The sequence below is a fragment of the Ursus americanus genome, chromosome 8, assembly GCF_024610735.1.
Source record: "Ursus americanus isolate L20-20 chromosome 8, mUrsAme1.1.p, whole genome shotgun sequence".
NCBI lineage: Eukaryota > Metazoa > Chordata > Mammalia > Carnivora > Ursidae > Ursus > Ursus americanus.
In genome coordinates, this window is record NC_142134.1 from 64059081 (window position 1) to 64087030 (window position 27950).

The window sequence follows — 27950 nt, forward strand, 5'->3', positions numbered from 1 at the left end:
GCCTTTAGTGGTCCCCATTTTCATCTTATTACTTTTTCTTTGCTTCTGCTTTCTGACAGCTCTGAAAAACAAGGTGCTAAATTATTTTGTAGAATAAGCATAGTTAATTATGTAATTATGTTGGAATTTAATTAACCAGCTGACCAAATAAGAAAACACAAGGAAAAGAATTTACTGTATAATAAGCATAAATCCTCAGGATCCTAACCATAACAACAAGGAGACAGTCAGAGGCCTGACTAAGCAAAATGCTTGAGTGAAGAAATTTCTTTAAAGACGGTTAACTACAGATTTATTGGGGACAAACCCACCACACCGGTAAACAGTCAAGCCAGGAGAAACCACTGCTGTGCAGAACCGTACGGTATCCTCTAGCCGGCATGTGGCAACCGAGCACCTGGGATGTGGTGAGAACGAGTTAAAAATGCTCTAAATGTAAAATATACACCAGATGTTGAAGAAAGAATGCAAAATATCTTGTCAATGATTTTTTATGTTGATTGTGTGTTCAAATAATATTTGGGATATATATTATTTAAATTTTAAAAATAGTAAAGCCAATGAGTGAGGAGGGTGTTTTTGCTATTGTTTTGGTCTTAGTACATCTGTACTGCTCAGCTCAGCACTTCAATCTCCAAATCCCTGAATTACATTTTTCAGGAAAAGGACCGATAACGATACATTTGCCGTTAGCAGAGGCAGAGAAATGAAACAGCACAATGGAAAAATGGACAACGCTTATAGAGGCCCATTTTATAAGCCCTACAGCTAATTTTCCTTTCTTCAGTGGGTCTAAAAGTCTGGACAAGTGCCACACAGGTTGTCCTCATTTTGTGGTCTTTGTCTTCTTGAAAGACTAGCTTCACAACGAACGAGTTGGAACTCACTCTCTAAAGAAACTAAACCACAGCAGAACAAAACAGATCCTTAGCTTCTGGCGCTCTCTGAACTAAGTCACAGACGCTCTACAGCTGAGAAAGATGACTGGACTGTTCACTCACTTTCTCCAAGCTAGCAGAATCATGCCATTTATCATATGGCGAACCGAGGAAAGGGCTGGGGCTGCCGGCACCGGCCAACCTGGAAAATCCCTAAGGGTACCCAGAGATATCAGTCATTAGATTCACTTCTCCTAAACTGCAAGTCCTGGGGAAAAGCTTACTCTTGATCTTCCCAGGACCAAAATCTGGGATTCATAAACAGAATATAATCCCTCCGTGGAGCTAACTGTGGCCTCACTTTTTGTTCACACAACATAGGTATTAAGTGCTGGGAATACAAAATGAGTGGGCATCATCTGACTCCAAGGATCTGGGAGACTGAGACAAGGTAGATGTCACCTTTCATTTTCCTTCCCCCAACTGCCTTTTGGGGAAGAAACAGAGGCTATGAAATCCTCCAATGAGAAGTAGCAGAGCCAGCTTGATTCTAGAACCTATGCTCTTAATTACCTTGATACTATATACTCTGCTATAAATTATTCAGATATGTAACGTGCTAAGCATTTGGAATCACTAAACAAATATTAGCTATTATTAGTAGCACCACATGACTATTCTTCAGAATTCTGCTTGACAACTTTCCATTTTTCTATATTTAGATTTTGGATTATAGATTGGGATAACCTATCGGTTCAAAAATAAAACAAATACCACAGCCATCTTTATACTCTTCTGTGTACGTTATATAATTCTCCTTTCCCTCCAGCCATTATCTTAAGAGGGCTAATGTCCTGATAAGTGATGATTTAGCAAATTTAATGAAGTATAATCTCTTGATGACACAGTCAATGGAGCTGTGTGTGCCTGTATACAAAATTTAAACACATTTTCTTTGGCTTTTCCACTTACAAGAAGAACTAGACATGAACTAGACCTCACTAGAGGACATAGTAAACAAAAGCAGAAGAAAATATTCATTTTAATATGAATAAACAAACTTTTCAGAGATAAAGTCTTTCAACGGAGTATAAATTGAACTGCTTGAGTATAAATCAATTCATTGTTTGTTTTGCCTTAAAATTGAATTGACCTAGTATTTGTCCTCTAAATTATAGGTATTTATGTCATGATAAAAACGATTAACCACAAGAGGGAGCCAGAACCATTCCAGTTCAGGGGCAAAGGCAAATTAAACTCAAGAAAAACAAGTTAATATAAGGCAGCTGTGAAGTGTCTTTTATGCCATATATGCTAAAAAGACAATTAGAATTATTTTTTACTATTGTAAAAGGGAAAAAAAATTGTGCCTTATCAATTTCATTAGGAAAAATTTTTGAAAGCAATACCTGAAGATAACTGTTATACGAGTTTAGGAGTCTTTTCTGAGAGAAAAAAGTAATACTATTTAAGACTTACCAGGTATATCACATCCTAATGGATTTGCTCCTTGAATTAAACTTGATAAAATCTAATACTAAATGGTTTCCTTCAATGAAAACAATAGAATACCACCAAGCCAACTAGCCCAGGCTACAGGGGACCAACAAAGAGCCTAAAATACATTACCAAAATGCAAATTCACTTTCCCTGTATCATAAGATCACAGACTCAAAGTCCGAGCATGTCACTAACTCTGTTTACATCCAGAATTACCCTGTACTTGGTGCAACAATCCCACACCAATAGTTTATTAGGTGGTCCTCTAGTCTTAAAGGTTTCTAAGAAAAAATCTTTTATGAGATTCTTCTATATACTTCTTAATTTAGAAACTTCCATTTCTACCCTGGATTACTTAGTGGAAATAACTGTTTAAAGTAAATTTGATGAAAAGTAATGGAAAAATAAAACAGAAGGCAGAATTCAAATGACTGAGCCTTAATGGGAAAAACTAATTGCCACTGACCAAAAAAATGAATAATAGAAAAGAATTCTAATACAATCATAAATAGTTACAATAACATCAGATATTTCTAATACTAAGAATTTTTTTTTTATCACAAGTCGTAAGATAGCTCAAAAATTTATGCTGATCCCAGTTCGCACATAATGTTAAATTTGGCTATCTGGTTTTCATAACAATAAAACAAAAAGACTCAATAACTATCATCCCTTTTAAGTTTTGGGGTTTTTTTTAAAATGTAATCATTCAAATAAGCCCAGTATAACTTTGCTCTGATAACCAACACCAAATATTGGTGGAAGAAGTGAAAATAAGCATCGGAAAAAAATGGTAAAAATTAAAATTTTACGTATCTAAATAGTCAATGTTTTTTTGAAGTCTGATATAATTTAAAGAGATAACTCCTTTTCCGATGTGTTCACCGTAGGATTACACACTACCTTCCACCTGAAATGCCTTCTCCAGCCTTGCCTGCTGTCACGTGTCTGCATCTGGCCTGTCCTAACTTAAATATCACGTCCGTCAATAAAGGCTGGACTCTCTCTACACAAATTATAATTTCACATGAACCATAGGAGATAAAAAGTTAATCAATTTCTACCTTATACTTTGGTGATTTTCATGTCTCACCTGTAAAATGTTAAGCTCTTTCACTCATCTTCGCGCCCCCCCTACCCCCCATCTATGCGAACAATAAATAACAGTAAAAACAGCAAATAATTCAGCACTTCTGAATCCTCTATTGCATACTTTTGTGGAGGACTGCTTTACACAAATCACACAAGGCAAACTTTTTTCTAGGCAATAAAAGAATTCAACTCACTTGTTCACTTTCTTAGATGTGGTGATCTTAGGACAAGTACTACGTTTGTGGTCTAATTCACCACAAATGAAGCAGCCATCTCTAGGGCCCCCGCAAGAATGATCTGGAAGAGCACAGTGACTACAAATGCTACAGTGGATCCAGGCTATAAAATAAAAATTAAGTTTTAGAAGAAGTTCATTTAATATACTTTTTCATTTGATCAACCTTTATGACAGGGAAGCATGGATAGTGTTTACTTCAAATATCGTGACCAGTTTGCATAGCTGGTTATAATTTGGCTAAAGACGCCAAGGTTAAGAGGCTGGAATCCCACATAAAGCAACTAATTTCTTTCTGATACATGGCAACTGATGCAGCCCTTCTTCAATGAGTCATGAGCCGAGAGCCACTGACACAATGGGGGCTGGCTGAGTGACACCAAGTCCTATTAAAATGAGCCAAGCCAAACGCCACACAGAAACAGGTTACAAAGTCACGTCTCCCTATGAAGGAGAGAGCATGTATTTTGGTAACTGCAAAAATTAAAAAGCAAGTAAAATCAATGTAGATCCCTATATTAATTTTTTTCTCTTATAAATACAATTAAATAGGGGACGCCTGGGTGGCTCAGTCGTTAAGCGTCTGCCTCCGGCTCAGGGCGTGATCCCGGCGTTCTGGGATCGAGTCCCACATCAGGCTCCTCCGCTGGGAGCCTGCTTCTGCCTCTCCCACTCCCCCTGCTTGTGTTCCCTCTCTCGCTGGCTGTCTCTCTCTGTCAAATTAATAAATAAAATCTTAAAATAAATAAATAAATAAATAAATACAATTAAATAAAAATCCCATTTAGGTGAAGAAAAACTCTGAAATGTTTCCATAGGATCTCAAACACTAAGTCTAAATACTTACACGGTTTTACACACTTTTTGCAGAGAAAGCAATGGTTCCATTTCCTGCCATCCTACAAAAATAATTTTTAAATTATGTTTAATGTATCATTAAAAATCAAGTTCCACAATTAAAAATTAAAATGTCTTATTAAAATCTGTGTAAATTATTCATTCCTTATTTCTCACTTTCCTGGGCTTCACAATTAAATACTTTGATTTTAATCTATGCATTTCTCCACTCAACTCAAACGCTCTCCTTGATGGGCCCCAATTTCCTTAACTGGAAAACTAGGGGATTTATCTACATGATCTTGAAAGTCCACCAGTTCAAGCAACCCAATCTGCACAAAGAAGGACTTGATGAAAATTTCAAGAGAATTAATGATTCATAACTTTTATGTGTCTATGCAGCATAATCCTTAATGAAATTCCTATTTGAGAACTTTAGATAATTTAAAAAGATACAGATTATAGGGTACTGTTTGGGTAATGTTAAATCTGTGAAATAAAACGACCTAGAAAAGTATATAAGACACTTACATGTCCAGTTTAATGAGTATTATAAAGTACACACTGATGAATCCCAACAGGTCAAGAGAATACTGTCAGCCCCCTAGACACTCCCCCAGGTGGCCCTTCCCAGTCCCCCACCGAGTAACACCTACTCTGGTTTCTGTGGTGGTCACTTCCTTGCTTTTGTTTATTTTTACCACTTATGTGTGTATCTCTAAATAATAAAGTTTTGTTTTCCTCATTTTGAGCCTTATAAAAATGACGTGGGCATAATTTTTTTAAAATAAAGAACACAGAGAATATCTAAGCTGATTGAAAATACAAGTAATCAGATGTGCTACCGCAGTTAAAAATAAATATAACCAATAATAAAATTGTAAAGTTTTGAAAAATGTACTTTATGATAAGTTATAAAAATACAGCCTTTCCTTTGGGGAATCACTTGTGCACATTAGCCTAACTAAACTTGACTCGTTCTTTCTGACTGGATTTAGTTAAAACAAACAGGCCACCTTAAGGGCTATCCCACCTCCTTGAATCAACAAGTAGGAGGTATGTCCCTATAGTCCTTCCTGATCTGTAAAACTTGGAGAGTACCTATTTACTAGGGCTTTGTGTGGAGTGACTGAGTTAATCCATGTACAGCCCTTAGAAAACGTCCTGCCACATCAAAAGTGCACAGTATATGTTATCATTTTATCAGAATAGGGATGGTGTCTCGTAGTTCAGCTCCTTATTTGAAACACCTCAATTTTACCCTCAACAAAGTTTAGCACTCACTTCATGCCTTATTTGAAATACTCCTGATTCTAGCAGTCACCCAGTACTTCACATAAAAGTGAATTTAGGGGCGCCTGGGTGGCTCAGTCAATTAAGCATCTGCCTTCAGCTCAGGTCATGATCGTGGGGTCCTGGGATCGAGCCCTGTGTCCCCCACATAGGACTCCCTGCTCAGTGGGGGGGAGCCTGCTTCTCAGTCTACCTCTGCTCCTCCCCACCCCCTCACCCCCACTTGTGTTTTCACTTGCTCCAATAAATAAAATCTTTAAAAAAAAAAAGTGAATTCAAATAACTGTTAATAATGATGGAGGCACCTATTTTTAAAGCCTGTTGTACTTTATAATTAGAAATAAAATATTGTATTAAAGTATAATTAGTAAATGATAATACAGTAATACAAATTATAATATTATTAAAATAACATTGGGGCGCCTGGGTGCCTCAGATGGTTAAGCGGCTGCCTTCAGCTGGGGTCATGATCCCAGGGTCCTAGGGATCGAGTCTGCATCAGGCTCCCTGCTCAGCGGGGAGTCTGCTGCTCCCTCTCCCTCTGCCCCTCCCCCCAACTTGTGTGCACACACGCTCGCACTCTCTCTCTCTAATAAAATCTTTAAAAAAAAAAAAAAGCTTAAGCAAAAGTAATGAAACGAGTAAGCTAAAATAAAATGAATATATATGAATAAAAATGCATTCTACAGAAATCTGTACCTTGGAGGTGCAAGAATTACAGTGCTCACAGTGTTGATTCTCTAGGGAAACGTATCGTTGACACGAAGCACAAAATCTGAGGAGGAAAGAAAGACTTAAATCAGCTGCATATTTTCAAGAAGATTCAAAGAGCAGATAAATGGCACTTGTTACAAAAATTGAGTGTAATCCAAATTCAATTCAAAATTATAGACCTAATGTAAAGGTAGCAAAGAACTATGAGTCAATATTAAAAGCATTTTGATGTTGGATATATGGAACTTTATTCTCAGTGACTCATGTATTTCAAGGCCTCACTAGGATCTTACCTGTACCCTTCTTCGCTAGGAAGGATTATTTTGTTGGGTGGAATATTGGTGAAAATACGCACAGGAGACTGTTTTCGTCCTGTCTTCCCATGTTTATAAAGTGCGTGATTATCATAATCTACCTAGAAAGTTTAAAAAAATTGAAAAAGAAAATTTACTCAAAGGAGTCAATATCTATGAAGATTCTTTAACCAATAAAGAATAAGCTGGTGCCAAGAGAGGAGTTAAAACAAAGTATTTAAGAAAAAATTCTTAAAAGCAAGAGTTTGCTTATTAATCAACAGACAGAGGCCTCTGTGGTGGTGAAATTTCATTATAGAAAAGGTAAAACATTATATTGCCTGGTCTTAAGAGAACAACTGTAATCTTTTATCTAATACAATAGACTTCACCAGAAGGCCTATTACGGAATTAAGAATTCGGCTTTTGTAGCTCAAAGAATTCCACCCTTGAAGGTGTGTGACGACTTGGCGGGGGTTTTCATTTTTGTGTGTGAGATCGGCTACTTGTCAGTTCGCAGGTCACCGAGTCTCAGCACTGCCTTACTCCAACCCCCCACCATTCGTCATCTGACCTCTCACGTCCTGGCTGAGCAGAGATTTGGGGACCAGAGAGTGGCTCTGCCACTCACCTGTTGTGCTGTGAGGCAAATTTACATAATTCTCACCTGGAAAAGGAGGTTACTGAGCCCTGCCTCAGAGATGCTGGGAAGGAAGGTTATGGGAGACACTGTGTGTACAAAGGCAAGTTCAGGGCCTGGCATACAGTAGAGACAGGAAGATGCAGATGAAGAGAGAGATTCACAACGACAGCTGTGACTATTTCGAACATTTGCCTCTCCTCAGGACCCCTACACCTCAGCTTTCAGCCGTGGCAGATCACCTTGAAAGGAAGCGGGAGCTAACAGGCTCAACGTCTATTAGCTTCTTGCTCTCGTCTCCTTCTCCAACCTCTCTGCTATCCATACACGTTCTCACTTTGGTTTTAAGCCTGCTCTGAATCCACCTGGTCACTACGACCATCTTTCTTTAGATCAGTAATTCTCCGAGTGCGGGGTCTGGGTCAGCAACATCGGCATCGCCCCTGAGATCTTGTTAGAAAAGCACATTCTCACCCCATCAAAGGACCTAATAAAACAGAAGCTCTTGGGGGTTAGGTCCCGCAATCTGTATTCTTAACAAGCCCTCCTGGCACACTAAAGTTTGAGAACCATTGTTCTAGATTGTCCATAAGAATACCGTGAGATTTTTATGAAGTCAGTATAGGTACAGCCCAACTTTCAAATAAGTTATCATGAATTGTTTAGATTCTAAACAAGAATACACTTAAGAATTTTTCAGAAGAACTGGCTTGCAAGCTAGCTCTATTAAATAAGCAAAGCACAAAAATGTAATAAGGACTTACTGACAATGGAGAGGGCTCTAATGAGAAATTCCTAAGCTCTCCGTGTGGCCCTGCCCACAGCTACCACATTCACAGGTGAGCCAGTTCAGGAAGACAGAAGACGGTCAACAAGCTTTAGCAGTGAGGTGAAAAGTAAGTGCCATACGAGGAGACCCAGCCAGATAAGGGGCAGTGTGGGGAAAAAAACAAAAAACAAACCCCCCCCCCGGGGGTTCTGGTTAACCGTCAGCACGGTGAGTCCACGGTCTAGCCAACTGCGAAAGCTGGTGCGGGCTCGCGGCCGCCCTGTACGGAAATGTAATATCATAACAGGCAAAGGATGAGGTCAGATCACATGTGACGCTCTGCGTTCAGTCACTGCATGTGAAGGGAGACCCTGATAAAACCAGTTCGTTTCCACCAAAAGTAATGAGAATGAAGAGGATCTGTCGTTTAACATTTTGGGGGTGTTTATTCAGAAAAGCGCAAACTGGGAGGATCTGATAGCTACTTTATAACTGAAGGGGGTGTCGGTGGAATCGAAATTAGACTTAGCCTTCACTGCTTTGGAGAACAGAAGTAGGACCAATGGTTAGAAGTTAATAGGGAGCATATTTTATCTCAATATGAGAAAATTTTCTAACGATTAGAGCTATTAAATAAATTGAGTTGCCTTGTAAGGCTGCAGGACTTTGCTCACTGAAAGCATTCAAGTGAGGCCGGGTGACGGCTTGTCATGAATTTAGTGGAGAGGATTATTACGGTGGGAAGTCAGCCTACGTTACACCCCTAATGGTTCTTTCCAACTTTAAAATTCTATGAATATATGTCACCTATTAGAGGCTAAGATACAAAAGCAGATTTTACTTCAAAATCACCTTAAAATATTACCATAAGTAGTTTTTTAAAAAGATGATTTAAATTAATAATTTTTCCCTAATGCACTCCTCTATGTATTTAATAAATATAGAACATTTAATTAAATTCAACAAAGATATTTTGAACATTTATGAGTGTCATAAGAAAAAAAAATTCTTCCCCGGAGAACCTTTTGAAGATCTACAAATGTTGGAAAAGAGGGCCTTAGAAGGATTTCCGGTAAATGGAATATTCCGTGCAATACAATAGATAGCAGATGGAAGAGAGGGAAAGAAAGAACAATCTCTTTACGGTTACCCAAGGAGCCGGAGAACGTATGTGTCAGGAAGGTGGTTGATTGCTTGATTTTGCATAACCTAATTGAGATTATTATTATTTTTAAATGCGGGTTTGTTGTGCTAATTAACTATAAACATATGGTATGTAAAACGCATGCTGCTAGGGTAAATTAATGTACCTCTAACATACATCCATATTTCATAGCTTCCTCCACACAAATAAACGTCCTATGGAAGCGCTGTAAAGCAAACACAATTTTGCAAATTGCATATCACTAGTGGTAGAGCTGATACACCATTTTCCCATCATTATCTCTGACATTTCACTCACAATGATGATGAGAGGCATTTTCAAATAGAAAATTTCTCCCATGGAACTGATTAATGTGATGAAGTACTGTATAGAAATGAGGGAAAGCACAGAATCTCTGCAATTCTTAACTTTTAATTTTATCTATACGCAAATTTCTCCTGTGACATGAGACTGAAACCAGTTATACGGAAACCAAGACATTCACGTCAACAGACATTTATTTGCACCTACTATGTTCTAGGTATCTGGCTGGGAAACAAAGATGAAATAAGACAGAGTACTTGTATTTCCCTAACTCCCTTGGGATTGTGTTCTACTTGGTTTCAGTGCATCAAAAGATCGCCATCAGCCAACTTCCACCAGAGCAAAAAGGTCTTTTAGTCATATTCCCCATTTCCCATGTACCTCTTATTTAAAATTATATCTATATCTATGTATATTATCTATCTGTATTATTCCCCTTGTCACTCCAAACCCATTAAATGTTTGTGTTTATTACACATCAAGTTTAAGAATTTCAGTTGTCATCTTGTCATGTGCAATCACTTGTCAGAAATTCCTGTCAAAATATCTTCACTTCTGAACATGAAACTAACCTCGAAAAACAGTTTTCTACACAGGATGATTTTTTAAGGGATAGCTTTAAAAAAAAAAAAAACAAAAAAAACAAAGCTCTACTTTTAACAATCCAGACAAATGTCCCGGATTAAGTAGAAACAAGAGATCATAGCATGTTCCCAGTGGAAGGGAAGTCAGGCGATCTAGTTCAGATACGGTAAATATAGGACCTAAATGTCACCAGACCCCAGACGGGGCCCCTGGCACAGACATCACTAATCAATCACACACTACTCCCCGCCCCTGAACCTGGTATTCTCGACAAATTCGCCAGAAGTCACTACCAATTTATCAGGCTTACTACTAAAGCACTAAAAGTGAAACTTATCTGCCATCTCTTTCCTGATTCAATCATTTTATTTTATAGGTAAGGAAACAGAGGCCAGGAAAGATAAACTGACTTCTCCCTCTTAAGATTAAAGAGCCTCTAAAAGGCAGTGTGCTTGGGCTCATACATCTGACTCTGGGTCAAAATTTCTTTTCATCATCACGTCCTTCCTTTCTAATCTGCCCTTAATAAAACTCTCGCTTTCCTAGGTCTTTGATGACTATTTTATTCTGTACTCATCAAGTGCTTTATCACTGAAGAGTCTACATAATTTATATTTTATGAAGATCTGCCGCACTTCTGCCTCCCTCTTACCTGAAAAGTCTTTCAAAAAAAGAGATTTAGTGATTTTAGGTTTTTTACTGCATTGTGGTTTTGGGGCTTATAATCATCTTAGGCAATGTGAGAAGGAAGGTCTAATCAAGGTCTATGGCAAGAGACCTGTGAAGGAGGACAAGAGACTTTCAAATTTTTCATTTGATGAAGGCAGCTAATATACAAGAAAAGAAATTACCACAAAGTAAGGTTAAAATAGAAAGAGAAAGAAAAGGAAGAAAGCACAAGTTTCAGAAAGGATAATAATAATAATAAATCCAGAGAAACTTTCAAAAAGAAAGAAATTAAGAAAAGAATGAAAGACAAATCATCAAGGTGAGGTACGACAAGTAAGGTTTATAAACACAATAGGAGATATGGTGAAATCAGTTTCTCCAACTGAGCGTGCAATGGGCAGCAGTGTTCTTATCTTCAGTAGAAATCAGAAAAAGCTCTGTTTTGTTTCACAAATTTTATTCTAGTTTTTCCTTTCAAAGTTTGGCTTTCTCTTTACTCAAAAGACTGCTCTTCACCTTGTCTGATACCCTGTCTGATAAGGCCTACCCAGAAACTTTTTTCACCAATACACGGAATTGTATAATTATCTTTAATAAGCTTGGACCTTGGAACTATTTCTCAAAACTGAGACTCCAGTATTTCCACAAGTTCCTTTCTCGTAACACAGACCGTCGAAACAAGCCATGGCTGGTTTCTCCACGTGAACCTCTCTCGTCCACTCTACTCTGGATCTGCCTGCCTTCTTTGGCCTTCTCGCCATTTCAAACGGTTGCCCGCAGTGAAAACTCATTTCTAAATGTGCATGGAACAGTTTTCTGAGGGACCTTATGTTTTGCAATTTCAATGTTTCACATACCGTACAAAAAAAAAAAAAAAAAAAAGCCCCAAAGAAGAGTTTTACCCACATCCAGGGACTATTTGAATGGTCTCAACAATGCGGAGAGCAATAACCTTTAGTCTACATTTGCCGTGTGTTCAGGACAAGGTTAAGCCTTTTCATGTACTGTCTCATATAATTCCTAAAACCTTATGAGGCAGGTGTGTTATTACTCTGCTCACTTAACAGGTCACATGACCTGCAGAGAGTTAGATAAAATGTGTAGGCCTCACTAGTAAGTGGCAGCACCAGGATTAAAACCCAGTTCCTTTTCAACTCCGGAGTACACGCTGTTTTTCATTCAACATGTACAAAGCACCTGCTCTGTGCCTGACACTGTACTAGACGTGCTAGACGACGATTTGCTGTCAAAGACAGCAGGCACTCCTGCCAACGGAAAACAGTTTACTTAGTTAATGTCTTTAGGATACGTCCGCTATCTCTGCACTGCAAATGCCAATACTAGAAGTGCCCCCAGACAAGAAACAGAACACTATGTGCTCTGAAAAAGGAAAGTAAACCAGCTTTGGGAAGAATTATGATGTGGATTGTACCTAAGGCCGAGCTCAAGAAGTCAAGGTTAAAATGGCTTGTGCTATAAACGTTGGAAAGGAACTGGTATATGGTTCAGTAGCCATAAAAATGTCCATTAAATTTGATAACGTAATTTTTGGAATTCTATTTCAGTTTTGGAAATTTATCTTAAAGAAGTTATATAAATACGGAAAAAATTATGTGAATAAGAAATGTTCATGGCAGTGTTATTTATAGTACCTTAAAGGTGGAAGCAACCTGTGTGTCTAAGAAAAAAAATGCTAACAATTGATAATATAACCTGCTAATGAAATAATTTAAAGTGATTTAAAGGAGGTGGCTGGGAGGCTCAGTTGGTTAAGCGTCTGCCTTCAGCTCAGGTCATGATCCCAGGGTCCTGGGATTGAGCCCCGCATTGGGCTCCCTGCTCAGTGGGGAGCCTGCTTCTCCCTCTCCTGCTCACCCTGCTTGTGCTCTCTGTCAAATGAATAAAATCTTAAAAAAAAAATAAATAAAGTGATTAAAAGCATAAAGACTATGGAGCTACATTTAAAAATGTACATTTATATAAAACACAAGAAAGGAGAATTCAGATTCATCTGCTATGATTACAAACCTGTAAAATGTATCAAATTATGATATTTGCTACTTGCGGTGGAATCGCAGGTAGGGTCTGTCCTCTCATTTTTGGTAACATTGCTTCTTTCAGAATTTCTAGATAATTTTCACAATGGTAAATGCCTTCAAGATTAGAGAGATTAGATCCAAGTGCTAGCTTGGAACAAGTATGAAGATATTTTCAGTTCCAGGGCTGAAAAGCCTTCATCAAGGTAGTCCCTTGCTCCGAAAGCTCAAATAGAAAAATGTCATTACAAAAGAGGAAGCAGTGGCCACTTGGTGACCCCACACAGTGATAGTGACAAGGGGGTTAACTTCAGAACCCAAGGAAACGAATACAGGAAAGTGGACATTAAAGCAGAAAGAGTTGAGGGCAGAGATGGGAAGGAGGGCCAGTCAACTCCACCCTGAAATCAGCACACTCGCCCACACACACAGCCCCCAGCCTCTCTGCTTCTCTGCCACCTGCCACCTTGGACACACCTCCCTTCAGAGCTCCTGGCATCCTCTGAGTGGCACAGTAAAGTGTACTTGACATTCCACTGACCAGAAAAAGCGACTGACTTCTCTACAACCTCTGAACAGACAAAACTCCTGTTGATAACAATGAGTCGGGGGTCAGTTAGGTCAGTCGGTCTAAAACCTAGCTGCGCTGCAGATCACCTGGAAGCTTGGTAAAATGTGCTTCCTTGGGGCCTTACCCTCTAATTTTGATTTAGTAGGTTTATTTTGGTACCTAAGAATCTATATTTTTAATAAACACCCTAAGAATTACATTTAGGAACCTCTGGACTAAGCGATGTATGGCACAGTTTTAGTGTTTAATATAGCTTATGATATTTTCATTTCCAAAAATCGATGGATAGTCTGATCAGAATATTTATTTAAGCGGAATATCCATTCATCAACTGTGCCAGAAAACCAAGTATTTACTTACCTGGTAATCCAGCATGCAGAAGCTTGGAAAAAACTGACGGATTCGGGATTCAAAAAAATAAGGGAAAATCCAGAACATGGGTAGTTCTTTGTGACTGCTATCTAGTGGGTCACAACAAAGGAAAAGAAAGTAAGAAATCGATGTTTAAAAAAAATAAAAGAGTTTTAACTGAAAGACTTCTAATATCGGGAGAAACTGCAATTGTTCAATGCACTTAAATCATACAAAAGAAGAGAATGTTTACCAGAGTGCCATTTATAACTTGACCTTTCCCAAAAGTCAATGGAAACGTCCTTTTACATCTAAACGCTGGTATAAAGTGTATGTAAAAGTAATCTTCACACACATAACCACTATATTCTAGGTAAAGGCAAAGATATCACCACTGAAGTGGGAAATGAAAAGGAGCCTCACTTGGAAGCCCCAAGCTCGCTGTGATGTGGTGGCAGGAAGCATGGGCCAGAAGGCAGAAGGCCTTAGGTCAGGATCCCAGCTCTGCCACAACTCGTTATGTCCATTTTCAGGGATGGATCAATCTTTCCTGAAGCATGGGAGAGTCTTAAAAACAATCAAAATTAACTTCAGTGACAGACAGGGGATGTAGCTATTATTGACAGAGCACCTCGTACAGGCTGAGCCCAATGCCAGGTACTTTCTACATACTATCTCCTTACAGTAACTCCTAGAGTTAGACAGTCATAATCCCACTTTACAGACAGAGCAACTGAAGCCATAAGATTTAGGTAATTTGTTCAAGTTCATGCAACTAATAAGTGGTAGAACTGAAATTTAAGCCCACGGAGCTCTTCATTGCTTCCTCAATAACACTGACTTTATCCATTCTGGTAAGTGGACTTAAGAACTGAAAATAAGTGGAATACTTAACACCATGAGTCATGTTTCAGATTTCTTTTGCGTTCTGTCTCCAAAGCACACTATTTATGTAGCACAATTAAAGGAGAAGTTTGATCACCAATTCCTGACGCTCTTACAGTTTATCAATTTGCAAGCTGGAAACTAAAAAATGATTGTACCAACTAATTAGACAATTAAATAAGATATTTTGAAGGCCTAAGGCACTTTAAACTGAGTAATAACCCCCAGCCACTAACCCACCTCTATCTATGTGGGTATCTATTTGTCACTGATAACCACTGTAAGCCTAGTGCATAGCGATCTTCCTACCCAAATCTTGGCATAGTTTAGAGCTCTGAGCCAGAGGCTGGGCACCCTCTTAGAGCTGTGGGCAAGACTTTAGGAACATTGAAATGTAAGATCCATGAGGGCAGGAATATGTGTCCGTCTGGTTCAGTACTCTACTTCCAGCACCTGAACGGTACCTGGTACACAGGGGCCACTCAGTAAACATTTATTGAATAAATGACAACAGTTTACTGCAATTCTTCATAATGTCCCCTTATGCTCACCTACAAGTCGTTGTGAGAACACGTGATTAGGATAATACAAAGTGTATCATGATAATGAAGTCTGCCACATTCTCAAATAAGCCTGTTTAAAAAAAAAAAAAACACAAGAACCCAAGACATGTATATTTTATCAGAGCTCTGATTCACTGAGCTCTGCTAATATTTGACAGGAAGTAGATACACAGATACATGTTTATTTTGCAGTAAGTAATAAATTACACACCTTGGCTTTGACCTTCTTTCCACATAGCAATTAACTTCTTGAATGTAACAGCCAGAGGTTCAACCAAGCCACCAAAAGGAGGATCTGTCACCATAATGACTCCCTCACCTTTATCTTCCTGTAAAAATGTTCTGCATACTTCAAGGGCAGCCTGGAACAAATAAAAATTCATTTCTAAATGAGGACTAGAGGGAGGCACTCCATCCTATTCAGAGAATGCGTTAGGCTCGGTCCCACTGTTTTCACTGAAGCTTCACCCATCCTGCCACCCCAGAGTCCCTCAGTGACATCCTGAAGCCTCTCTCATTCAGTCCCCAAGAGATTTTATCTTTTGGGTTCCTTGATAAGCAGGTTTTTAAAATTGCAAATTCAAGCACCATCACTATCAGAGGACTACACATTTCAAATGGTTAAATTAAAAAACTAAATTTAGTAACCTGAGAGAGAAAAACTCATTACCCATGAAGACTATCTAAAACGCTAAATTCAATCCCACAAACAGAAGCAGGGACTGAGCTAAACCACTGGAGACACAAAGACGAATAAGACCTATTTTTTTCCTGGCTGGTTTGTCTACCACGAGTTCAGTTTAATGAGAGCTACCCGTTACAAGTCACCTCCCACATGTTGCTAAGCGGCAGGTATGGATGGGACAGACGTGTTCGGACACGCACCGTAAGTACATGAATGAAAGTCCACAAATAGCTAGGCTTAGCCAGGCCACGAAACCAAGCTATTCACACATTTTCCCAACACACTAAGTGAAGTGCTTTCAGTAACTATAAAATTAACATTATGCACTGTCTAGGGTATTTATTATTTTCTGCTTCGGGAGAAGAGATAATAAGAGATATACCTATAATACGAACGCCAGTCTACTGACTTTGTAGTCGTTTTCAAGCACTCACCTATAAAAGCAAATCAACACAGTATACAAAATAGCCTAAGACTTTAAAGTTTAATGGCATTTTAAACTTTAATAAACCCATATGTACTTTAGAATAAAATATATATTGTCCTACTACTAAATCAATTTAGAAGACTCAATTGATGAGAGGAAAAATGACAACATCCTAATCCCCTTTCCCGAGGTGAGTCTTTATTAACTTCCTACTGGAAGTCCTACAGCGAGGGATGGCGTGTCAGGAAGGTTAATCATTTTTCAAGTGCTGCCTGGCACTTCCTTAACCTGCCTACATGAACAAGGACTTAAAGTACAGATGATGTTCTTGAAAAACCTTCCAGTTCCTTAGACTTAGAAGTAGGAAAAGAAAATAAAGAAGTAAATGAAACCAAAACTCCTAGCCAAATTAAAAAACCTATGGACTCTGGTAAACAAACTGAGGGCTTCAGAGAGGAGGGGGGTGGGGGATTGGGGTAGGCCAGTGATGGGTATTAAGGAGGGCACATATTTCATGGAGCACTGGGTGTTATATGCAAACAATGAATCATGGAACACGACATCAAAAACTAAGGATGTACTGTATGGTAACTAACATAACACAATAAAAAATTATTATTTAAAAAAAAACAAACAAACCAATACAGTGTATTTGTTTCCAGGTAAGAATCAATGATGTGACATCCCGTCATGACCTGCTGAGGGTTCTAATGTTGACCACCTGTGGAAACCAGACGCTTGCTTGTGCCACCAGTGCTGAAGTGCCTTAACTCTTCCCTTCATCTCAATCATCACTAAAAAAGTGCTTGGTGCTTTATTATTTTTTTTTAGGATTTATTTATTTATTTGAGAGAGAGAGAGAGAGTGAGAGCATGAGTGGGGGGAGGGAGAAGACAGAGAGAAGCAGACACCCTGCTGAGGGAGCAGCTCTCAGGGAGCCCGACACGGGGCTCGATCCCAGGACCCCAGGACCATGATCTGAGCCAAAGGCAGACACTTAATCAACTGAGCCACCCAGGCACCCCAAAAGTGCTTGGTACTTTAAATAAATATCTCCTGTACACGCTTCAACCTCCTTGACCATTAAGGCATATGACATTTTCTATTACCTGAAAGACTATATGGTTTTCTATGAGAAAATCCTGCACAGGGAACTCCTGCTTTTGAATCCAGTGGGCTGTGAAGTGCTAACGGGCCGCAACAGCGGCTCATAACCCCCAAAGCACCCCGCGCACCTCACAGGCGCCTGATAGACGCTTAAGTACTCAGTGATTGATTAGTAGATGGTAAGTCTCCATCGAAAACCTTGACTCAACAGATACTAAATTCATCCAAGACAATAGTTTTCTGCAGATCAATCCCTACTGCCGCAGTGCTAGGTAGAGGCTGCTCCTAGAATACAGAGAAAGGAAAGCCTGAGCTAGACGATTGTTTTCTTCTGGGAAAAATGAAGTAGAGCTCAGTCTCGGCAGCTTATTCCAACCATTATTCTAGAAACTTATAAGGTAATGCCATAAGCTTCCAATTAAACTTAAGAAGAATTTCCTAGAAAAAAAGGTTAATTACATGTTACATTCTTAAAATAGAAGCAACGGTTAGCCAACTGTTAGGTATTCAACCGTCCTTTCACTCTTATCTCACCATTACTGTTCAAGATAGAAAGCAAAATCATGGTATGGTATGAAAAACAAAGAAGCACATAAACAAACCCAACCCACTACTGCAGCATCTGGCAGTAATACAGACTCGGTTATTTCACCTACTCTGATGCCGGCCCTGTCTGCACGTCCCCTGGGCCACACCCCCTGAGCGTGAGGCCCCAGAGTTTCCAGAAGCCATATTGAATACCTCTCTACATCAATATTCCACCTGCCCCACCAACTCAACATTTCCAGCTTTCACTTCCAACCTTCCCTACCCTGTTCTGAAGAATGAAATACAAAGCCAGGCCAGACCACCAAGTCATCTTTGACTTCTCCCTCAGTACGCTTACTACCAAGTCTTCAGTGAAATGCCTTTGGAACCCACCTCTCTCTTTTCCCCGTCACCACTGGCCTAGCTGAGAAGTCCACTATCGTCTGCTGTCAAGTAAGTTTGCAATTCCTCTCTCTCACTCACACTCACCTAATCAGTTCTCAAATCCTAGAGATTATCAACCAAGTCAGCCCTTCAGGAAACTGAAGTATGTCTAATTCTAACTGCTCTTTATTTCAATACCTGGCTGTCACAGCTAAAAAACATATATATATATATATATATATATATACGTATATATCCCAATGCTGACTGAGTCTCATGGAAGGAGTGCATCATTGGCTAGACTGAATCAGGAGACTCATTTTCCAATCCCAACCAGCAATTTAGAATTTGTTTTCATTTCCTGGATACGTAGTTTTTTAGTTTTGCTTGGTTTTTGTTCTATCATTAGTTAACATCTTAAAACACAATATATACTTACACGTGGTTCACAGTTTTTGAAAAATTGACATACGTGCATAAATGGATATGTGCTTCAGGTGGTCCTGATGATTCCATACAGTTGTGGCCAACTTCCTGTCAGGTGTGATTACTTGGTTGGGTATAGTTTTTATTTTATAAGACAACTCGCAAAGAGCTCAATCTAGGAGAAGTATAAGCTCTGCTATGTTGTCTATTCATAGTGACATTACTAACATCATATTATTGAAAGAAGCTACCCCCTGCTACCCATGGACGGCCTCCCCCATTATCATCATCCCCCACCAGAGTGGTACATTTGCTGCAACTAATGAACCTACATTGACACATCATTATTATCCAGAAGTCACAGATTAGGGGTCACTATTTTTTTTTTTAAGATTTTATTTATTATTTGACAGAGAGAGAGACAGCCAGCGAGAGAGGGAACACAAGCAGGGGGAGTGGGAGAGGAAGAAGCAGGCTCATAGCAGAGGAGCCTGATGTGGGGCTCAATCCCATAATGCCGGGATCACGCCCTGAGCCGAAGGCAGACGCTTAACCACTGTGCCACCCAGGCGCCCTTAGGGGTCACTATTGACCCTAATTTTTAAGAATTAGTTTAATAAAACTATAAATCCCCTTAACTGGACATGACATTTATCAGGGAGGTAGACATCAAACAACTAACCACAGAATTATTTAATTACAGTACCAGGCTACAAAGGAGAGCCTGACCTTGTCTGGGGGTCAGGGGAGGCCAGAGAAAGTGACTTGGAACAGAGCTTTGAAGGATGAGGTGAAGTTAACAAAACAAAATGAGACTAGAAGGCAGAGGAAACAGCATGGGCAAAAGCCCCCGTGGCAGAAAAGCCAGTCCCAGATGAAAGTCATACATCCAGAACATAAACACAAACCCCAGAGCAAGAATAAGAAGAGAGACTGGAGGGTGGCAGGGGTCAGATTGGGCAGAGCCCTGGGGGCCCTTGGTAAGAAAGTGGGTCTGTATCCAAAAAGCAGTGAAAAGTCACAAAAGAAGAATAGCACAATCACTTCTAGATGCTCAATACACCCTCAGTGGATGAAGAAAAATAAATGCCAATCAATAAATGGTAGAACAGCCATGATTTGATCTTGAGGGACTCTCAGAAAATAAGAAAGGAGGTACTCTGGATCTGTTCTTTCACAATAAGAAGGATAATGGTCATAATTCTTACCTTTCCATCAAAGAAGTGATGGTTAAACATGTTATAATGGCAAAAGCTATCTTCCATGTAAAACTGTGAATACCTGTAAAAGAATTTATTATGGTAGTTATTTGTCCAGTTATGGCTATTTAGTAAGTAAATACTAAACTTTAAAACTATGAAATCACACCTTTAATAAAAGCAATTTCATCATTCCTTAGTTTTTTGAAATAAAGAATACTTTTTCCCAAAATCTCAGGGAGTCACTAACAATGAATGAGTATCAAACTTAAATTATGTTCCCAAGTTAATAAGCCAGTGACAAAACTAGAGAACACTCACATATAAAATTCACACGTTCCATCAGACCACAGAATTATAGAGAAACAATGATATTACTGATAGATTGTTACGCAACTTGAGATGGGTTGGCAATTAAAATACATCTCTCATACTTACTAATTTCAAGAAAAACACTGAATCAACATTTCTGCTCAACAGCTGTTAATTATTTTCTTCTGTGGTTAACAAAAAAGAATATTTAATACAAAGCATTTCTTGTCTATTGCAGATTAGCTCAATAAAATATGCTTCTCAATATATAAGAAAAATAAGTATGTGCATTTCATATTTACTGAATTAGTGCCAGGAAAGAGAGATATTTATTTACTGATTGAACAATTTCATTCTTCTAAGATACTACTTTAAAATGCAATCAGAAATGAATGAGAGTACCAGCTTTGGGCATTAACATTTTATAAATTTTTGCTAATTTACTAAAAATTCATAGCACCTTATGGTTTAAATTTGCATTTATTTGATTTCTTACAAGATTGAGCCTTCCTTACTCCTTAATTGTATTTGTATGGTGTCTCTACGTCTTCCCCATTGTTAGCTCTTATTGAATTCTGAGTCTTTTGTATAATACAGAAACTTCTTTGTTATCACCATAGGATCCCAAACTTCCAAAATTTTGTTATAAACAGTTCACATACAAACCACACCATCTTTCTACAGAATTCATAACCTAGTGAAAAAAATCAGGGACACATGCTTACTTACACAACTTCTTTAACCAAATCGTGAGAGTGGCATTTCACTTCTATTTCTACTCCTCCCTTACTGTCCATAACTGACTTGCTACCCATGGTGAGAATTTAGTCTAATGGACAGCCCTGCTTTATCCTCTTCATATTACACTATGGTTAAAAGTACAGGCTCTGGGGGCGCCTGGGTGGCGCAGTCGTTAAGCGTCTTCCTTCGGCTCAAAGCGTGATCCCAGCGTTCTAGGATCGAGCCCCACATCAGGCTCCTCCGCTAGGAGCCTGCTTCTTCCTCTCCCACTCCCCCTGCTTGTGTTCCCTCTCTCGCTGGCCGTCTCTGTCAAATAAATAAATAAAATCTTTAAAAAAAAAAAAAAAGGTACAGGCTCTGTAATCAGACGGTCTGGTTTCAAACACTGGGTCTTGGGGTGCCCGGGTGACTCAGTCGGTTAGGCATTCAACTCTTGATTTTGGCTCAGGTCATGACCTCAGGGTCGTGGAACTGAGCCCCACATAGGGCTCTGCACTCAGCCTGACCCTCTCCCACCCCTTCTTCTCCTCTCTGTGTTCACTCATGTTCTCCCTCTCTCAAGTAAAATAAAATCTTTAAAAAAAAAACAACAACAAACCACTGGGTGTCTCACTTATTACCTATGTAACCTTGGTGAGCCTTGGTTTCTTCATCTACAAAATGGAAGAAATAGTAGTGTCTACTTCATAGGACCTGGTAAGTATAAGTGAGATAATATGTGTAAAGTGTTTAATACAAAGCAGCTACATATACTGAAATGTTAGGCATCGCTATTTTAATAAATATCAGCTATAAAGATGTATGTCTTAATGCCCCTCATATTAGGGAATTACGTTTATATCCAACCAAAATTTCTCCTCCTATAATCTAAACCCATTTCTTCCTGTTCTGTAGAGACAGAAGAACAGCTGTTCATTCCAAGTACAATGTCCCTTAATATCATTTGAGATACTGTTAGTATATCTGATTTCATAAAACATAAATTTGCACTGAAGAAATAAACAAAAGATTTTGGATAACTGAAAAATTCATTTGAACCATAGACTGTAACCTGATGAACATTCCAAAAACTGTGGGAAAATGTCAATTACCATTAATAAACAAATGTCTTTCTAATTAACTAAATTTCAAATAACTGATAATACAGATATATCAGTTATTTTATATATAGGTGTATCTCAATATTAGTACCATTGTGGATCAACTATCATTTGAGGATTTTCTTCTTTCTTGCATTGCTTTTAAGTATGAACAATGGAAAATACAATCCCTTTTAAAATATATTTCTACCCCCTCTCCATTTTTTCGTATTGTTTCTTGAAGACACAATAGTCATTTTTTAAAAATTAAAAAAGAGAATTTTATTTACATAAAATTCAGCACAGCACACTTGTCCAAAACATTCTGGGTAGCAATAGAGTCAGAGAGAGAAAAAAGCCAGATTTCAGCTCTGAGTTTCCATCAAATACAAACAAGGGAGCATAATTTTTCATATTTTAAATTATGAAAAATCACTGAACATTACCCTCTTAAAATGAAATTGGCCTCAAAGAATTATTCTCTCTATTGAATAAGGCAAACAAAACCAATCAGAAATGCATGCACTTGAAAACTGCAAAAGGACATTCATTTAATTTGGCCATTCATTCTCTTTAAATGAGAGTCAGTTACCAAGTATGAAACATGCTCTATACACAGGAAATGTAATCAAGAGCTGAATAAAAATTAGTCCATGAAATGAACCTAAGGAATTCATTTTTTTGATATAACTTTATTTGGATGATAGTTTGCCAAATAGAGTTTCACATCTTTCATGCTAAAATTGGAGCATATAAAAATCCATCTTCGCCAATGTTAACTTCATCTCTTAGACCCCCCACCTCGAAAAGGATATTTATAGCATATGTAACACTGGAGTTGAGGTAGTTCTCTGAAGCCTTGGACAGACCATTTGTAGGGCAACAACAAACCAAAGTCAAAGTGCCAAAAGTAACTACTCGCTGTCACTCTGTATCACACAGGAACTTGTTCCTGATTTAGTTGTGGTCCTTGTGAGAAACCTGAACCAACTCCATACCCCATAATATCATGAGTACAGGCAACAGACTCAGTTCATTCTGGTCACTAACGTGTTTCAATAAATGAGCTCTCTCTCTCTCTCTCTTTTATTTAATTTATGGGGGGGGGGCAGAGGAAGAGGGAGAGAGAATCCCAAGCAGGCTCCACACCCAGCACAGAGCCCAACACAGGGTTCAGTCTCACAACCCTGAGATTATGACCTGAGCTAAAATCAAGAATCGGATGCTTAACTGACTGAGCCACCCAGGTGCCCCAACAAGCTGTCTCTTAATATCCAATGTCAACCTTTCACAGAACTGATTCAGTATAAAAGAAGCTAAACTAACTAATACAACACCTTCAGTTTTTGTTTCCAACACATACACAGAAGTTTATAGATACGAAAAAAAAAAATATCAGTACATCCAATAAGTTACAAAATAACTATCCACATCCCCTACTCTGCGCAGGAGATTTCAATATACAGGCTCAAGAAAGGTAAAACTACAAGACATATAGCTTAAATTAAGAGTGAAGGGTCCATGTAAATCTTTCAAATTAAAAGTCATTCAGCTACCATGAAAAGAGTTCTGGTGAATGTCTTGTACGACAATGGGAAGGTATTTAACTTACTTAACACTACCGAACTGTACCTTAAATAACTAACATGGTAAATTTTAATCTATGTGTATTTTATCACAATTTTTCTAAAAAAAAGTAAATCAGGAGACTAGCAATGAACAATACCAAATGAAATTTAAAGAACAATTTAATGTCTAGTAGCAACAAAAAGAGTAAAATACTTAGGAATAAGTTAACAGAGACATGCAAAACTTGTACACTGAAAACTACAAAACATCATTTGAAGAAATTAAAAACGAACTAAATAAATGCAAAGACCTCTTATGTCCAAGAACTGGAAGACTCAATATTTAAAACTATTCCCCAAATTGGGGCGCCTGGGTGGCACAGCGGTTAAGCATCTGCCTTCGGCTCAGGGCGTGATCCCGGCGTTATGGGATCGAGCCCCACATCAGGCTCTTCCACTATGAGCCTGCTTCTTCCTCTCCCACTCCCCCTGCTTGTATTCCCTCTCTCGCTGGCTGTCTCTATCTCTGTCGAATAAATAAATAAAATCTTAAAAAAAAAAAAAAAAAACGATTCCCCAAATTGATCAAAAAATGCAACAAAATCCCTATAAAAATTCCAGCTGGCTTTTTTGTAGAGGTTGACAAGCTAATCCTAAAATTCATATGGAAATGTAAGAGATCCACAATAGCCAAAACAATCTTGAAAAAGAATACAGCTGGAAGACTCACACTTTCCAGTACCAAAACTTACTACAAAGCAACTGTAATCAAGACAGTGTGGAACTGGCATAAGGATAAACATAGATCAAATGAACAGAACTGAGAATCCAAAAATAAACACATACATTTGTGGTCATTTGGTTTTCAGTTAGGTGCCAAGACAACACAACGAGAGAAGAATAATTATTTCAACAAATGGTGCTGAGGCAACTGGATATTCACATGAAGAAGAATGAAGTTGGGCCCCTACCTCACACCATACATAAAAAATAACTCAAAATAGATCAAAGACCTAAATGTAAGAGCTAAAATCATAAACTCTCAGAAGAAAACATTGTGTATATATTCATGACCTTGAATTTGGCAAGATATGACACCTAAAACACAAGCAACCAAAGAAAAAGGAGGAAAACTGGACATAACCAAGTGAATAGACAGCCCACAGAAAGGGAGAAAATATTTACAAATCATATATCTAGTAAGGGTCTAGTATCCAGAATATGTTTACTCTTTTAATTAAAAAAAAAAACAATTAAAAAACGGGAAAAGGACTGAATAGGCACTTCTCCAAAAAGATAAACAAATGGTATACAAGGACATGAAAAGATGCTCAGCATCATAAGCCATCAATAAAACGCAAACCAAAATCACAATGAGATACCACATTAGGAGGAGAGACAGTAGGGGCGTCTGGGTGGTTCAGCCGGTTAAGCGTCTGACTCTTTGATTTCAGCTCAAGTCATGATCTCAGGGTCAAGATCTCAGGGTCATGAGATCAAGCCCTGAGTTGGGCTCCACGCTGGGTGTGGAGCCTGCTTAAGATTCCCTCTCTCCATCTCCCTCTACCCCTGCCCCTGCCTGTAGGTGCTCATTCTCTCAAAAAAAGAATTAATTAATTAATTAAAAAATACAGCCAATAACAAGAGCTGACAAGAATGTGGAGAAATTGGAACACTCATATATTGCTAGTGGAAATATAAAATGGCCGTCACCTTAGAAAACAGTTTAGCAGTTCCTCAAGGAGTTAAATGTAGAGTCACCACATTACCCAGCAATTCCACTCCTAAGATAAATACCTGTTATGGGCTGAGTTGTAACATTTATCTATTGAACCCCTAACCCCCAGTATCTCAGACTGTGACTGTATTTGGAGACAGAGCTTTTAAAAAGGTGATTAAGATAAAATGAGGTCTATAGGCTGGTGATGGGTATTAAGGAGGGCACATATTGCATGGTGCACTGGGTGTTATACGCAAATAATGAATCATGGAACACCACATCAAAACATAACATAATAAAAAATTATTATAAAAAAATAAATAAAAATTTTAAAAAGGCTGAAAATCTTAAAAGTAGTCAGAGGAAAACAGACATATTCCCTTTAAAGACTAAGATTTCAAACTGACTTTTCAACAGAAACTATGAAAGCCAGAAAACAATGCAGTCCCAGAAGATGTACAGAATTCTGAGCTCTTCCTTAGCAGAAGGAATAAGGAAAGCTGTATCTATTCCATCTGCCTAAAATGGAAGTACCTTTATAATTGTTTTTTACCATAGAAAGTTCTAGTATTTTCCAAAATCTATTAAATCTATTTTTTCCTTATAGTAACATGTTAAAGAGTTTCCCCACCCAAAGACTTAGTAAATACAGCTCTATATTTTTAAAATGTTTATAATTTTACATTTTCATTTTTTATGCGTATTTCATACAGATTAAGGAATTTACTATAGAGCAGAGGTTGACATTTTTTTTTTAGTAAAAGGCCAAATAGGAAACAATTTAGGTTTTGCGGGTCATATGGCTTCTCTCATAAGTCAACTCCATCATTGTAGAATAACAGCGGCCATAGACAATAATAAATTAAAAAATGTTAAAAAAATAAAATAAATAAAATAAAATGGAATGATGTCATTAGGGTGGTCCATGATGCAAAATGACTGGCGTCCTTATGAAAGGGGACATTTGGACGCACAAAAAGAAACTGGGGATGTACACACACAGAGGAGAGGTCATGTGAGAATACAGTGAGAAGGCCAACTGCAACCAAAGGAGAGAGGCCTCAGAAGTCACCAAACCTACTGACACCTTGATCTTGAACTTGTAGCAACCAGAACTGAGACAGTAAATTACTGTTGAAGTCACCCAATCTCTAGTTATTTTGTTATTGCAGCCCTAACAAATTAACACAGTACCCAAGAGATAATAAAACCTATATTTATACAAAACTTGTACGTAAATTTTCACAGCTGCGTTATTCAAAATAGCCAAAGCATGGAAGCAACACAAATGTCCATAACCTGATGAATGGATAAACAAAATTTGGTATATCCTTATAATGGAGTATTATTCAGCCATAAAAAGGAATTAAGTACTGACTTGCTATAACATGATGAACTTTGAAGATACCAGGCTAAATGAAAGAAGCCAGATACTGAAGGTCACATATTGTATGGGTCCATTTTTATGAAATATCCGGAATAAGCAAATCTATAGAGACAGAAAGTGGATTAGTGGTGGCCAAGGGCTGGGGGTGGCAGAAAAGAGGAGAGGTCACCTATTGGGACCACTTTGATGGAGACACCTCCATCAAAGATGATGGAAATGTTCTGGAATTACGTAGTGGTGATGGTTGCACAACCTTGTGAATAATACTAAAAACCTTTTTTCTATGTGAAATATGTCTCAATTTAAAAGACTAAAATACGCCTGATACACAGTGGGGGAAAAAAAGACTATCTGATTCTTTTTAAAATGTTTATATATATAACAAAGGTCTAAAAAGCCAAAATCGAGAATGTTTTGGGTGACAGAATTAAAGATCATTCTCTTCAAAAAGCTTAAAAAAAAAAATAGTACACCAGAGATCCTTGACATATGAACAAGTCAAGATGAATCAGATTTTTTTCTAGTTTGTGTATAAACCAGTCCACCACAACTAGCTTAGAAAAAGATTGACTTGAATGAAATCAGAATACAAACTGTATGATAACTTCAAAGAACCATACTATTAGAAAGACAGCACCGTACCATTTTCAACGAGGTAGAAGTCCCAAAGGGAGGAATGTGAGCGCTGCTTACAACTGATACACGTTATGTTAAATAATTCCGTTGTGAACTTGTGTTTTGTTTTTGTTTTTGTATTTTTGTCTCTTGTGCACCTATGGTTGGAGAGGGTTTCCTTTGGTGAACCCATTCTACGTGTTTGGTCAGGGCTGCCAGCGCACCCTACCTGCCAGGCCACAGAGAAGGTTCTGGAACAGGTATCCAGCCCCAGCCAAGCCAGTCCCTCCCAGGAGCTGTGCGCTGGGGCTCTCAGGAAAGAGCGCCTCTGTCTCCCAGAGAGGTAAGCTGGGACTACATAAGCTGAAAGCTGCTGCTGCCAAAATCCCTGGC

General features: G+C 38.4%; 1 protein-coding gene across 1 annotated transcript in view; it reads right to left on the reverse strand.

Annotated features, from left to right (window-relative positions):
- Positions 1-27950, reverse strand: part of ZCCHC4 (zinc finger CCHC-type containing 4) — a 48247-nt gene that overhangs the window by 3182 nt on the left and 17115 nt on the right. Inside the window, 8 exon segments of the mRNA XM_045771388.2 lie at positions 3-61; positions 3665-3809; positions 4553-4604; positions 6535-6610; positions 6843-6964; positions 13941-14041; positions 15591-15741; positions 20145-20217. Coding sequence (XP_045627344.2) covers positions 3-61; positions 3665-3809; positions 4553-4604; positions 6535-6610; positions 6843-6964; positions 13941-14041; positions 15591-15741; positions 20145-20217 — 779 coding nt within the window.